At 46.8% G+C, this 13,709-nt stretch overlaps 1 protein-coding gene across 6 annotated transcripts; it reads right to left on the reverse strand.

Annotated features, from left to right (window-relative positions):
* Positions 1–2,517: 2,517 nt before the first annotated feature.
* LOC141734617 (fibrinogen-like protein 1) lies at positions 2,518–13,122 on the reverse strand. 6 transcript variants are annotated; one of them, XR_012584564.1, is made up of 10 exons: positions 12,939–13,122; positions 12,589–12,792; positions 11,197–11,278; positions 9,626–9,836; positions 8,365–8,524; positions 6,757–6,854; positions 6,590–6,678; positions 5,006–5,196; positions 4,821–4,926; positions 2,518–3,975 (listed from the first exon to the last, which is right to left on the reverse strand). XR_012584564.1 is itself a non-coding variant. In XM_074566599.1 (9 exons), the coding sequence occupies exons 3-9, from the start codon at positions 11,266–11,268 to the stop codon at positions 3,786–3,788; spliced, it is 1,011 nt and encodes a 336-aa protein (XP_074422700.1). In that variant the 5' UTR covers positions 11,269–11,278; positions 12,589–12,792; positions 12,939–13,122; the 3' UTR covers positions 2,518–3,785. The 6 variants fall into 6 exon arrangements, 3 of the variants coding, with proteins under 3 accessions (XP_074422700.1, XP_074422710.1, XP_074422689.1); XR_012584565.1 differs by having other exon boundaries at positions 12,589–12,647; positions 12,939–13,090; XR_012584563.1 differs by having other exon boundaries at positions 12,589–12,647; positions 12,793–12,985.
* Between the last annotated feature and the right edge of the window lie 587 nt (positions 13,123–13,709).

Raw genomic sequence — 13,709 nt, forward strand, 5'->3', positions numbered from 1 at the left:
AGAGAATCTTAATGGTGAAGTACAAAAGTTAACCTTTTTTTGTTGTGTCGGGCTTTAAAACCAGAGATCACAAATTGGCAATTACACACTGCTGCAAGTGTTCAGAGCTGGGTTGAAACCCCAGTTAACAACAAGAGACAGAGCTCGAGCCAGCGAGAATGAGTCAGAGACTTTGCTTGGCATTTGTTAGGATAACCGTCTCTTCGGGGAACTTGCGAAGACCAGGGGAATGCTCTTGGGCAAGAAAAGAGGAGCTGCTGCCTGCAGAGGCTGGAGTGAGAGAAGGTAGGTTCGGGCAGAGGACTGTCAGTCTTCAAACAGCTCTTCCATAAGGATCCCAGCCCCACGTGCCCTTTAACCCGCCTTGTGGGTGTGAAGGAAAAACGAGCCTGTGCTCAGTTCTTTGCCAGTAGGATGCTATTGTTCTCAAAACTGGCTTTCTGAGCAGGAAAATAGATTTCCCAATCCCACGCTTTTTTTTTTTCTCCAAACCAACAATAATTGTAAAGGGAGAGCAGCATCGCGGTGCGTTAGCCAGTTACCGATGGCGCCCCACTGAAGTGTCCAAAGCGTGCGCAGGTAACTTGACAGGCGCACAGCGGGAGGGCTTGCTGTGGCAGCCTCGGAGGAGCCAGATGCTCGGCGTTTGCCCACCAGAGCCAAACCCCGCCATTTGCCCGGCCTTTTTGATGGGTGACGTTTTGCAGCTGCCGCTGGAGCACCGGACCCGATGCGCCGGCTGACGTGAGCTCCCTCTTTCCCAGGAGCTGCACCAGCACGCCGCGTTGTCGGCGTTCAGCCCTTCGGCCCAGTGCAGCGCAGCGTTCGTTCGTACCAGCTGTGCATAAACTGTCAGCTTGAAACGCTGCTTAAAGCTTTTGAGAACATGTCCACACTTGAGAACCAATGCAAGGCTAATCAAATGTAACGAGTCTTTAAATTGACTTAAATGAGCTGGAAATCACACCTTTGAAGCAGTTGTTGCTCGGGTTACTTACAGGCTTGTGCGAGGGTAAACGCTGTGTGGAGCGCGTTCGCCCTGAAGCAGTGATCTGTCAGCGTTAGACCTGCAGTGCTACAATATCTGTTTGCGGTTTTGGTGAGCCTCTCGGCACGGGAGAACCTGGAGAAATGGGAGATCAAATGTACAGCGCAGCGACGTTCAGCGCACATTTCGCTAACCTTCAGTGGGAGTGATTGGAGCGTGGCGGTAGCCCTCAGATCAAATACGTACTCTGCTAGTGGGATTTTACCCTGCTCATTAAGTTAAGGAGGGTTCTAAAACATTTCCTGGGGTTTGCTGGGGGGGGTTGCGGGGTCCTGTGCAAAGCCCTATGACCCCCGCTTCTCTGAGGGGGTTCCCTGCGTTGCAGGAGGGCAGGGGAGGGGGAGCCTTGCTCTAAGCCAGACCCTGCTTCCTGCGGCCCTGTCTCAGTGTCAGGCTACGTTCAGAACAGCTGCTGTGATGCATTAGATAGATAGACTTAATTACATCTAAGACAGCAAGCCAGACCTCTTCCCTCCCAGCCTGTGAGATCTTGCCCCCTTCTTCTTTCTCAGAGAGAGGAAAAAACCCCACTAACTTCCGGATGCTGGCTGAATTCCAACTGTAATGCCCACCTCTCCATAGTGACACAGGGCAAAACAGGCTCCGTACTCTGGACTTTCGATCAGTCACTGCTCACCCGCTGGGGAACTGGGCTGGGTAGCACTTGTCTAAGCTCTGATGGCTTTGTCTTCTGCTTGTTACTCCATTTTCAGATGGGTTGTTGGCTGCTCAATGAACTGTCAAATCAATAATGCTGGCCCTTCGGTGCGGTAGTTGATTTCCAGCATGCAGAGTTGAGCATCACCGGTCTCATCTTTACCCTGCTTCCCTAGCCCTCTCCTGAAGAGTGGCGTTGAGTATCATCTGCCTTGACAAAAATGGTCCTTCCTGCCCTCAGCACTGCATCAGCAGCCGCGTGGTTCTAACACGTGCACAGTGAGCCCTTATGTTCACGACATGCAGTTACAACCTTGCACTAAGATTTTACCATAGTAAAATCCAGAAGTAGTGCTCAGAAAGGAAATAGTACATGCTGGCTGTTTGCAGCCCTTTCTCCCCAAGGGCAACCTCATTTCCAGATGTAGGTGCAAGTTTCATTCCACGCGGGTACGGGCCAACACTTGGGACGAGGGCAGAGCCTCGCCAGGGCACAGGCTTCAGGAGCACGGCTCCCTGGACTGCTGGCCCGTTGCACTCCGGTGTTCACATTTGCGGTCGCTGGGATGTCTGGAAAGAAGTGAGAAGAGGATTTGCTGGGATGTTTGGGAAGAAGTGAGAACAAGGTTCACCTGTTGACAAAGCAGAGGAACCAAACCAAATTTTACACTGAATGTTCACATGTCTCTGCATTGTCTCCAGGACAGCTTGAGCCATGGAAATGAAACTGACCTTGCAGACCCTCTACACTACCCAGGACAGCAGGCGCAAAAGCACAAGGGCCAACACCAAAAGAACGAAATTCTCATATTATGAGCTTTCTCAAGATTTTCACTTGTATTTCTGTTCACGTTCCTACTGTTGAAAACCAGATACAAGATTTTAAGTCCTACTCAGATGGTTTTATTACACGCTTTATGGATATATAAAACAGATTACAATATGTATGAATCTAAAAGCAAATATGTGGAAAAGAACTGCCAGTTTAAAAAAGTTATTGTCATTCAGAAAAAAAACCAGGCTGATTCTACAACATGGTAGTTAAATGATTTGCATCAAGCTGATATTACTGTTCATTTTTAACTGTTGTTATTAACAACGTGTGGAAAATAAATTCTCACTATTCCACTTCTTTCGGTCTTTTGTGTTGCTCTTTTGTTTCAGTCCGATGAGACGACAAAAGCCGTGTGCCTTATGGTTCAGTCTCTTTCCACTTTCTCATTCCCCTTCATGAACTCAAAGTCATCTGGTAAATTACATGAGAATGTACAAATGAATCATGACTGTGTTTTATGAACTCCTAAGAATATCTGTGCTCATCTTAAATTTAGTAAAATCTGACTAATTTTAATCTGGGGCTTAAGTCTGGTCAGCTGCATTGTCTTTGTCTGCAGTAATGTATCGTGCTCTGCTATAGAACTGGATCTGCAGTGGGAAGCTGTTGGCAATGAAACCCAGTGTCCACCCTGTCCGTGTTGTGGCGGTTTACTTTGAAGTAGCCTTAGTCTGGATGCACGTTAGTGGCTGGAGCACGTCCATCCACTGGTTTGGTTTCACGCACGCCAGGAACGTTCTGCAGCTGAAGTGTGGCAACTGGGGACCGTTGCGAGAGTTGCTTATAAACATTCTCCTGATGCAGAGCAAAGCACTAACGACGGCACACCAGATGAAGTCCAGTTCCCCAGCACCTTGTTGTTTCTATTCTTACGTTGTCATAACTGAAGCACTGGTGGTTAAAATCAAGATGAGAAAGATTTAGCCCTTGAAGAGTACAGAAAGCTAAAAGAACATGCTTGATCATTCAAGGTCCAGAGAACTTTACATAAACACTCTCCAATGCAGTCCTGAAAATTACTGAAAAAGAAAACTAGTTATTCCATGACTGAGATCCATATGTTTTCCATTAAATTTTTGGCTGGCTGTGCTCACACAACTTGCGACATTAGCTTCAGCTAGTAGAAACAGGTGCAACTCCAGTTATCACAGTGCAGGTTTGGCAATTGGCAGCAGCAGAGGGCTGGCTATTAGCTTGCACAATTCCTGTCAGCCCGTGCTTTTTTTCTTTCCAAAGCAGCAGGTTTCAGCTGCCCTGACTGTTCTCGCCGTCTCCACTCTCGCTGTCAACAAAGAAGGGAGCCCTGATTTTCATGGCTGAGTATTTTAGCGAGTACCACATCCCGTGCCACGTAGACCAAACTATGCCGTTGTCGTGGGATCCATTGTATCTTCCTGTTCTGTAGTACCATCCATTGAGGTTTACGGCATGGCACCTTGTAACGAGAGATTTGGTTTAGCGTGGGAAGACATTGCGTCATTACAGTGAAGTACAGTTTTCACACAGCATACATTTAGAAATACCAGGGTGGGATTCATTGACAGGTTCAGACACGTAGCTATATCTGTACTGAACTGGTTATCTAAAGTCCTCCTATAGCCTGTGGAGATCTAGTTAGTGCATTTAGTGGAACCCAGAGAAGCATGTGGGTCATCCTGAAATAGACACCTACGCTGGTCAGATAATTCAACCTGTTGACTCCTTCAAGTGTATTAACTAGGGACATGATTCAGTTGCCTAAACAGAGGGGCGTAGTGCCATTTGGTAGGCTTTAGCTTGAGAGTAGGCAGCTACATATTGACACCAAAAATGCAGATGTCTTTTAATCAAGTTGAATCCCACTATTGATGTATGTTTTTGTAGCTCTACTGATTTCAATTTGTATGTGATGAGGACTTGGTCAAAGAAGAGGCTCATCCTACACTAAATCAGAGAAAAACAGCGCGGTGTGTCCACACTCCCAGGGCTGGTGAACCTGAGTCCCTCTCTGTTGATGTGTGGGGTATGCCCAATTAGCAAATGTACCATCAGGACCATTAAGGGGCAGCTCACCACCTAGATGTGCTCCACAACAGGGAGCACACACTTCACCTTGCAGTGGCTACAGTTGTTTTCATTGTTTTACTTCCTAGCATATAACCCAAAACACTTGAAGGAATTTTAATTTGCCTTTTTTCCTTCCAGGTCTTTCCCCCCGCCCCGTGCATTTATTCTGACCCATTTTCTTAAAAATGATGCAGCTTACCTGTGGCGCAGTTTCTTAAAATGAACACAACTTACCTGCTTTGCTTCATAATGAAAAGAAGCAGGTTCCTTTCCTTTGAGGATCTGTACGTCTTAGATCTGCCTGTGCGAGGTGGCATGAGCACACAGCAACCTCCAGCTGCTGTGAAGCAGACAAGTCCTCTCAGCCGTACAGCCACCCACACCCTGTGCCTCCGAAAGGAATCAACTGTTTTCCATACCTATTAAACCACCAGCCGCCCTTGTTCTCTAACGCACAGTTGCCTGCCAGGAATCGATCGTGGTCCTTGTCAGATGTGGTGAACTGCATCCCTCTGTGAGAGGCTGACCACTGATCTTCAAAATTGCTCCCACCAGACAGAGCGTCGCCAGCGTTACCAGAATAGGTGCCAATCCATAACCTGTAATTGTCCTGCAAGAACACGTGAAACACGGCTTTGATATCGGCTCTTTCTGCCCTTCCTCCCATTTTTGAGATCAAATTTGCTCTGACCATTGTATCCACTGTCAAAGGCATGACTGTTGAAGTCAAGGGTGACTTTTGTCCCCATGCTTTAATGACCCTAGTGTAAATCACTGCAGGATTTAAACTTCCAGAAGGGATTGCTAATTATTGCTGCTGCTACAAAGGGCTTCAGGTTTTATTGTCTTTCAATAACAGTTTGATAAACTATCCAAGAAGCTGGAATGCTCTTCCTGGCTCATCAGGAACAACTTGGCAGGAAACTGTGCCAAGTAGTTGCCATCATGAACTCATCAGTTGTTCAGCTAGAAGAACTCCTGGAGGAATTTTGCTCCTGCAAGAGCTAATAGCCGTTTCATTTCTAGCTAAATGGCCATGTCCTGGTAGGAATACTTAGAAGAATAGTTCCGTTGTGCGCAGCTAACAGCTCTGGGAGACATTTGATATTAGATGGATGATTACTTTTCTTGGTGTGAGCTTCTTCGGCCTGTTATCATATTCCACTTTTATTTATGAAAAATAGAAGTAAGGCATTAAATCAAGCTGTTAAAACTTTTAATAAGAAAGCTCTAATTGCAAACCGAACAAAATGCATACATTTCTGGAGCAGTGATGGAGTTGGAACTAGGACTGGTCCATGCAATGGAACTCAAGTCCTTGGGTATTCGGGCTACTTACAGTTGTTGTGCAGAGAGGCAAGCCTGCGGAGCTGCACCTGCATTGAGCAGGAGACTCTCCAAAGCCAGAACGCAAACATGAAAATACAGGGATTTTCTGTCCTTGGGCTTTCACTACTAAGTGTAGTGCTGTAAGTGCCTCTATTAAAGACAAGAAATTACGACTGCTCTTCCAAAGCTTTGATTAGAGTTCACTGCTTAGAGGGGGTTTGTTTTGGTGGTTGCGGTTTATGTGACAGCCTGAAGCACTCTCCTAGGAAGCAGGAGAACAGGGCTCAGTTTCCCTGCAGAGGTTCAAACCCTTATCTCCTCCCTCACGGAAGACCTTTTTAACCATGAGGCCGGAGGCAAACGCACATGGGAACCCCTGTGCCGTGCAGCAAAGAGCTGCCCTCCATACAGCAGCAGAGTTAGCAAGAGAGCATGTGAGACCTGTCACCCGGTGTCTTGGGCACTCAGCCGTTTTGAGGAAGAAGTCACAGACTCCCGTCCCTGCTTCCAGGCCTGTTCGTCAGTCAGCCAAACCAGGAATCCCAGGGAACCAGAGCAGATAAGTTTTGCAGAGCTGTAATTACAACCCTGATACTGAAGTCTGATTGCTGCACATGCAGATGCTCCACCCTCACAGATAAAACAGGTAAATGGCCACTTGCTCCACGTCTTACCTGCTCATTCGCAAGCTGGAAATTTTCATAGATTGCATAACGTCTTTCCCCATGCCAGTCCATCAGGTCAATCTTTAATGAGCTCTCTCCTAAACACAAAGCGGTGTTAAATGAACTATCATCTCATGCGAATTGGAAAGAAATCTGTGAAGGGAAAATACTTGCACCTCTAGCAAGCAGGTCATAGATGTGGTCGTTGCCCAGCCAGTATTCATCGTTCTTGCCCTGGAATTTCCCAAATCCCAGTTTGTAATCATCCCATTTCCTGCAGTGAGATGCAAACATCAGTTTCAGCATGTGAGGGAATTAGAGAGTTAGTGACACTTAGCTAGTAAAACTTCAGCTGTATCTCTAGACATTGTTTTCTAAAAGTATGTGATTCGTTGCAAGCTGAGCTGAGATTTGTCACTCTGCCTTAGAAGTAAATACAACTCACAGCTTCCTTCTTTGCCTGCTAAATCTGCGCTCACACGTATATTGGGACCAAACCTTCAAACTGCCAGATGCGGTGCTCGCAGAATGAGGTTGTCAGTCAGATGGGAAGGGAAAGCAGCAGCTGTCATATTGGTTTTCAGCAAAGTGTCTGATACTGTTCTTCAGCAAGTGGTAATTCAAATGCAGTCCTGGCTGGAAATTAATGTTGAGTCTAAAATACGCTATAATCTTGGATGCCTGATGTGGTACAGTGAAGAATCAGAAACTGAATAGAAGCTGCAAACAAACGTTTCCAGATGAAATTAAAAGGAAAATATCTGGGTCTGCTTTGTGCTCCTGTTTCATTTAAATCTATTTTTGATTCATTGACGACTCTCACCTCTGCTTTTTTGCAGAATCCATTTTCATCAGGCTTCATCTTTCTAAGACAACTGTCCTGCTGCTACTTTCTTCTCATCATCTCATTCTCTTAAAATCTCCTCTGTTATTTATGTATTATCTTTGATGTTCACATAGACTTCCTGTGTATCATCCGTTGCAGTTTTACTAACCCCGTGTTTATTGTCTCTCTCATGTTGTTGTTAAGGATATTAATCCTGCCTGACCTACAGACTAGTCAATGCTCCTCTCCAGGATGTTTTTCTTTCACCTGTGCTGCGAGTGGAACTACCATGGCTAGATAGCTACCACTCTCTGGGCACGCCAGCTTAGAGCCAGTTGAGGTAGCTTTGCAGTGGACTGCACGTACTATAAGAGACACTAGACATGCCCTAAAAGTGTGTGTGCTGTGATAGTGAATTAATCTGCATGGGGATGCTGCTTCTTTATGGCGCTACCACAGCATCTCTCCTCCTGGAGATTTCCAGGTAAAAGTCACCTCTCTGGGATTTTGCATAGAGAAAGGACAACCTGGACCGGTGGTTTGGCATCTTTTTGAACGATCTGAATAAAGAAATAAATGTTACACCATGCCGAACATAATTCTTGATACGAGAATAGATAATATGTTCAACGGGTCTCAGTCTATGTGCTGGCAGTAGATACCTGCCAATTAGGAGTCTTTGACAGTCTCCAGTAATGATAGAACAAATATGCACGCATTTACACACTTACTCAAATGCAGAGAAGCCATGGAAAAGGTGCTATAGGTCCATTTTGAAAATGGCCTCTCGCTACCAATATGCGCCACCAGATTGTCCCAATGCAAAGAATTATCATCACTAAACTATAGTCTTGCATATCCTGCTTCTCAGATTCTGGGTTTTGCCAGGCAGCAGGAATGGGGGTGGGAGCTGGAGGCCTGACTGCAAGCCCTGTTGGTGCAACCACAACGCACCCACCTGTTGAAATTCTCCTTGCCGTTGCTCCGCCGTTGAATGACGGTCCACCCTCCGCCATCAGACATGTCACAGTATGCCAGGAAAGGCTCCCGGTCCGCTCTGGGCCTGATCCGGTAGTAGCCGTTTTTGGTCTCCTTCCGATTGTACACAGCAGAGCAATCTAGGCAGAAAAACATTGGTTTGTTAAACAGGAGGGAAAACAAAGCAAAGAAAAGACATCACCGAGAGGCTGTATGGGACAAGGACACTTGGCCAGCCTGTGTACAGCTCTGCAAGCCCTGCAAGGCCAAAGCACGTGGTTCAGTGAGGCAGTAGCAATGCTGGTTTCCAAACTGCTGGGCCTGATGAAGAGCGTCAAGGCTTGAGAGCCTTTACAGCCATGCCCTCTGAGGGACTAATTCCCAAATCTTCAGTGAGATACAGGACTGCTGCAGCTCAGGCTGGGGCTATAGCATGGGAGCAACACAGGAGGACCAGGACTGGCTCTGTCAGCAAGATCATCTGCAGGGAAGCCAGTTTCCATGTGGAAGGTAAACTCAGCTGTACTTCAGACTGGATTGGGGCCCAAAATTTCTAAAATAAGAGGCTGAGCTCCTGTGAGCAGCTCTACCAGGGCTGTATCAGGAAAGTGAGCGCCTTTAAGGACCTCAGAGCTTCACACTTTCAATGTAATGACCATGAAGGATGAAATCTTGGCCACAGGCCACAATTCCAGCTATGACAGTGTTCTCAAAGTGACACCAAGGAACAGAGCATTCATGCCTGCTACTGTGCCACAGAAGTGATAGAGGAGCCAAGGAACAGAGAGGCTGGGCTCCTCCAAACAGGTTTCAGTGCCCACAGCTGAGCCAGGTACTCTGGGCTCCCCTAAGTCACTCAGGGGAAAAGGGCTCTTCAAGAGCAAGACCCATCTCTTCCTACAGCAGATGTAAGTAGGTCTGATGGAAAACAGCTGAGAGGTGCCTGTTCTCGCTGCACCAGGGTCCCAGGTGAGACGCCCAGTTGCAGGTGTCTGTGTTGTACCTGGGTGGTAGCTGCCTAAAGCTGGCCAGCTGACTCCGGCCACAGGGGATGTCTGCTGGTAACAGGGCCACCAGTCTGCCTTTCTTCTTCCCACGTATCTGACTGCATTTTAAAACACAGTCCACTTTAAAAATTCTGAAACTTTTAGCAGAAATAAAATACAACACATGGGACACTGCAGGGAGAAATAAACATTTTGGCAAGCTGAAATTTCCACATACACTACTGCAAACCGTACCTTGATCGTAGACTATCAAATTTCCACTGGTTGTGGGTAAAAGCGTCTCATGCTGCATGCTCCTGTTGCCTGCGAACAGCCCACTTTTTGTTCTGTGGTAAGTGTTCTCCAGGATGTCCTTCAGTTGCAGTTCATATAAGTAAAGCAAGTCTTGAAGATGTTTTAACCTTTGTCTTAATTTATTGTTGTCTAGGAGGCAGATATCTTCTTCCTATAGAGAAAATAAAACAAAAAACCCCCCCCACTTCAGTCAGTGGTAAGAACAGAGAGGCTGATAGAGATGGAGTATCTGTCTTCTCTTAATCCTAACATTTCACACTGCCTCTGTAGATTAAGATGATTCAATCGTGGTCTCTCCCTAAAATACACGAATCTTGCACAGCTTGGGCTGTTGAGTTGAACCCAGTTGGAAAAGGGTTTTCTACAATGACCTTGCCACTGCTCAGAGCATCCCAGAATATGATCAGATACGCAGAAAATTACTTTGGACAAATATAATTCAGCTCGACTCCCTTTTAATGAACTTAAAGGTGAGCGTTTGCAGACTATGAAACTAGTCAGTGTAGTAAGAGGGGGAAAAAACAGCTCTTGCACTGCAGCCAGGCCAAGCGAGGTTCCAGAAATATCTTCTTGTAAAATTGGAAGATAAAAGAGCTGATATTTGGTGCAAATCAGTGGAAAACAGCGAGCCTACTGGCTTCAGTGGAGTAACTTCGGAGCTGCATTACTGGAACAAAGACCAGAAAGTTGCCCAAACTGGCTGGGATAAACATTTTTAGTAACAATTTAGTCTGTAGCTGGTGTTACTCCATTAAAAATGTAACAAAACAGAGCAAAATCTCTTCCAAGACAACCAAGCAAACCCGTGCAACAGGAATCACTGGCTCTGAGCAAGCTGGCTTGGGTGATACCAGGTCAGGACCAGTTCTAGGCACAAGCAAAACAAGCAGTTGCCCAGGACAGCAGACTGCCGAGCATGCTTAAACGTGGCCTCCCAGCTGCCTCTTCCTCTCCTAGGCCTGTTGGTTTTCCTACATAGAGGAGGAATTCCAGGCTGGAAGCACACAGGGACCTGCTGCAGACAGCCCCCAGCTCGCCAAACTCTACTTGCCAAGATCTGTACCTCCTTGGCATAATCCAGAAGTAATTTTCTCATCAGACGAGTACAGATTGGCTCAGACTATGCCTACCTCCTCTTCCCCTTCCCATTCTTTAAATCACAATGCATAAAAAGAAGGCAGTTTTCCCTGGGGGAATGGAGTGGAGCATTTCTTCACTAGCCGTAAAATCTACTTTTTCTTTTCTTTAAAGGGTTTTTTTTGTTGTTGTTTTCAATTCTTGTCAATGTCAGTCCAGCCACCCAGAGAGCTGCACAGCCCCTAATGCTGTGAAAACCCTATATTATGAGGACAGCAAGAATGACCTTCCTTTAGCTGCAGACACCTTTCTGCTCCGCTCTCGCAGGCCCATGTCCTTTTGTGGGGGGAGCACTTATCTCTACATCACTGGGAATGATAAACCATTGACATGCCGTAGAGAGATTGTACAGACATTAGCTAAAAGATACGCACCGAAAATCTGGGTGCAGCTGAGCCGAAGCTGACCAGAAGGAGCAGCAGCAACCAGAGCATCATCACACTCATTTCTTACCACCTGAAAAGAAGCATTGACAGGCTGCACTGGAAGTTTCTTTAGTTCCTCTCACAACTTAATCCCCCCTCACAATCATATTTCATTCCCCAGAAAATGCTGCAGAATTTGTTAAGGTTGCTTGAAACTACAGACCGGACAAAATCAGGGAAAAGATGCATGTTAGGGAGAAGCTGGGGCACCAGTGCAGCGTGCTGACAGGGGGACCGCGGTTTGGGTCCAAGCTCTTGCTTCCCTGGAGAAATAAATACCCATCGTGACTCTCCAGCAGCCTCTGCCCCTTATCCCAAGTGCCCATGCAGATGGGAAGTTACTCAACAATAATGCCTCCTTGGAGGGTTCCTTGCCAAACTGGTTGGCCAAAACCACACCGTCATTCTGTCCAAACTCCCCAGAGTTAAGAGGAATTTTGCCTCCTGGTTGAGCGAGCACAGGCATTGCCTCTCCTCGGTCCCTGGAGCGGTCTGTTGGGATGGGATTACCTTGGAGCCCAAGGGCAAAAGTCGCCCATGGGACAGAGTGGGCATGGGAGAGTTTTTGCTTGGATTTCAGTGGAAGAGATCTCTGCTGCCCACCTGCGCCAGCACACAGATGGGGCTTTGGTTGGAGAGTCTCAGCTAGAAAAAACACTAAGTGAGCACTACTGGGAACACACAGCTGAACATCAGCACAGTACAAATTGTTCGCAGTGTGCTTGTATGCTGCTTTAAAGAAAAAAAAATCAGAAAGAATTAAAAAAATCTGAAAAATAGGCTAAAACCAACTCCCCCGCTTCACATCTGGAAGTGCTGCAGAAACTTGGCTTCCCAGCTCTACACTGTCAGCGACGTGCTTTGTTTCAGCAAGGGCTCTATGAGCTTCCCCGCGGTGGCTGATGCCAGGGCCGCTTCCGGAGACGGCAAAGCCGCTGGCGACAGGGGAGCCATCTGCTGAGCCGGGCAGGCAGGGCCCAAAGCAAGCTGAGAGAAGCAGCCCCCTGTGGAAGTCACTGATAAAAGATGTCATGCAGACGGGTGCCCTGGCAATGTGGCATTTTTTCATCTCGTGAGTGAAGAGCTCAGTATTACAGCAGGGAACCCCCGCAGCCCGTGATGGCTGGTGCTGCCCATTCCCACCACCCCGCAGCAGCCATGCCAGTGGCTGCAGCACCGGTGCTGAGGTCAGGATCAGGCCCCATAGCATGTGGGCGGAGGCAAAAAGCTAACAGGAAGGATGGGTTTGAGCGATGGCTCCTGAAAACCAGAGAGTGCAGATCGGAGGGAAAGAAAGCAACTTCATCTACGTCTTTATCAACATGTATCAAATGCACATACCTGTAACTCGCCTTTCCTTCAGACCTCCTCCTGATAAGATTATCTCCCTTGGAAGTCAACTGCAAAAGAAAGTATCATAAACCTGGCTGCGTTTCTAGAGGCTGATGAGATTTTCCTCTCCAGATGGCCCACATCAAGGGCGCAGACGAAGAACATTTCATACGACTAGGCAGTTCCACAGAAAAGACGCTTGCAGTTCCTCACCTGAAAGAGTTACCCAAACTCCGGTTTATCTGTTGTTACCCAACACTCATCCTGCTGCTTCCCAGTCAGGATAAATGACAGTCAGGTTTCTACCAGCGGTGCTCTCCCAAGGAGAGGGGCTCTGCTGGTTGTGCACCATTACCCACCTTATTTGAGTAGGAACTGAGGCTGACTTTTAGTGTTTATATGAATCACTCAGACTAATGCTCCCTGCGGGAGTTTTATCTCATGTTTAATACAGCCAGGCTCATTTCACTAAGTCCTGCAAGGTGGAAATAACGCAGCTTTTCCGTTCAGCATTCCGTTTCCTGTTTTATCTGGTTTATATGTAAAAGCACAGCACAGCTGTAATGCCAAAGGAGCTGCAAATCTGAAGCAAGAAGCGAACACAAGGGTATTAAGCAAGATTCGCTATTAAACTGAAATCTCAGGAGGTTTGCGGTTGTGTAACTCTCCTTTGAGCTGGATGATTAGATTTGCTAGTTAACACAAACAAGGACATTTGTGGAAGAGAGAAAAAAAACACCCAAACAAACAGATGGGTGCCTCCCTTTGCATTATGGCCAAGGAATTACAGATGATTTTTAAGAAAACAGCAGGAATGTTCCATTTTACATCTAGAGGATAGACCATGGGGCAAAAAGACAAGGCATATAAGCCCATCGTAAACTTCTGCATTACTCTCCACCATCTACCAGCTATTACCAATTATAGTGATGCTGTTTATTTCTTAAAACCTGCATTCCTCTTCTCCTGCAAGAACCGCTGACCCATTTCACTGCCAAAGGATTATGTAAATGGAGCTTTTCTTCTCACTTGTTCTCTACCCCCAGTTTTAGGCTGGTTTTGGAAGCTGTGAAATTAGATGAGTGAAACATCTCCTCTCCTTCTCAGTAAGTACTTGGCCCTTTCTTCCG

The sequence above is a fragment of the Larus michahellis genome, chromosome 1 (genome assembly GCF_964199755.1).
Source record: "Larus michahellis chromosome 1, bLarMic1.1, whole genome shotgun sequence".
In the NCBI taxonomy this organism is placed as follows: domain Eukaryota; kingdom Metazoa; phylum Chordata; class Aves; order Charadriiformes; family Laridae; genus Larus; species Larus michahellis.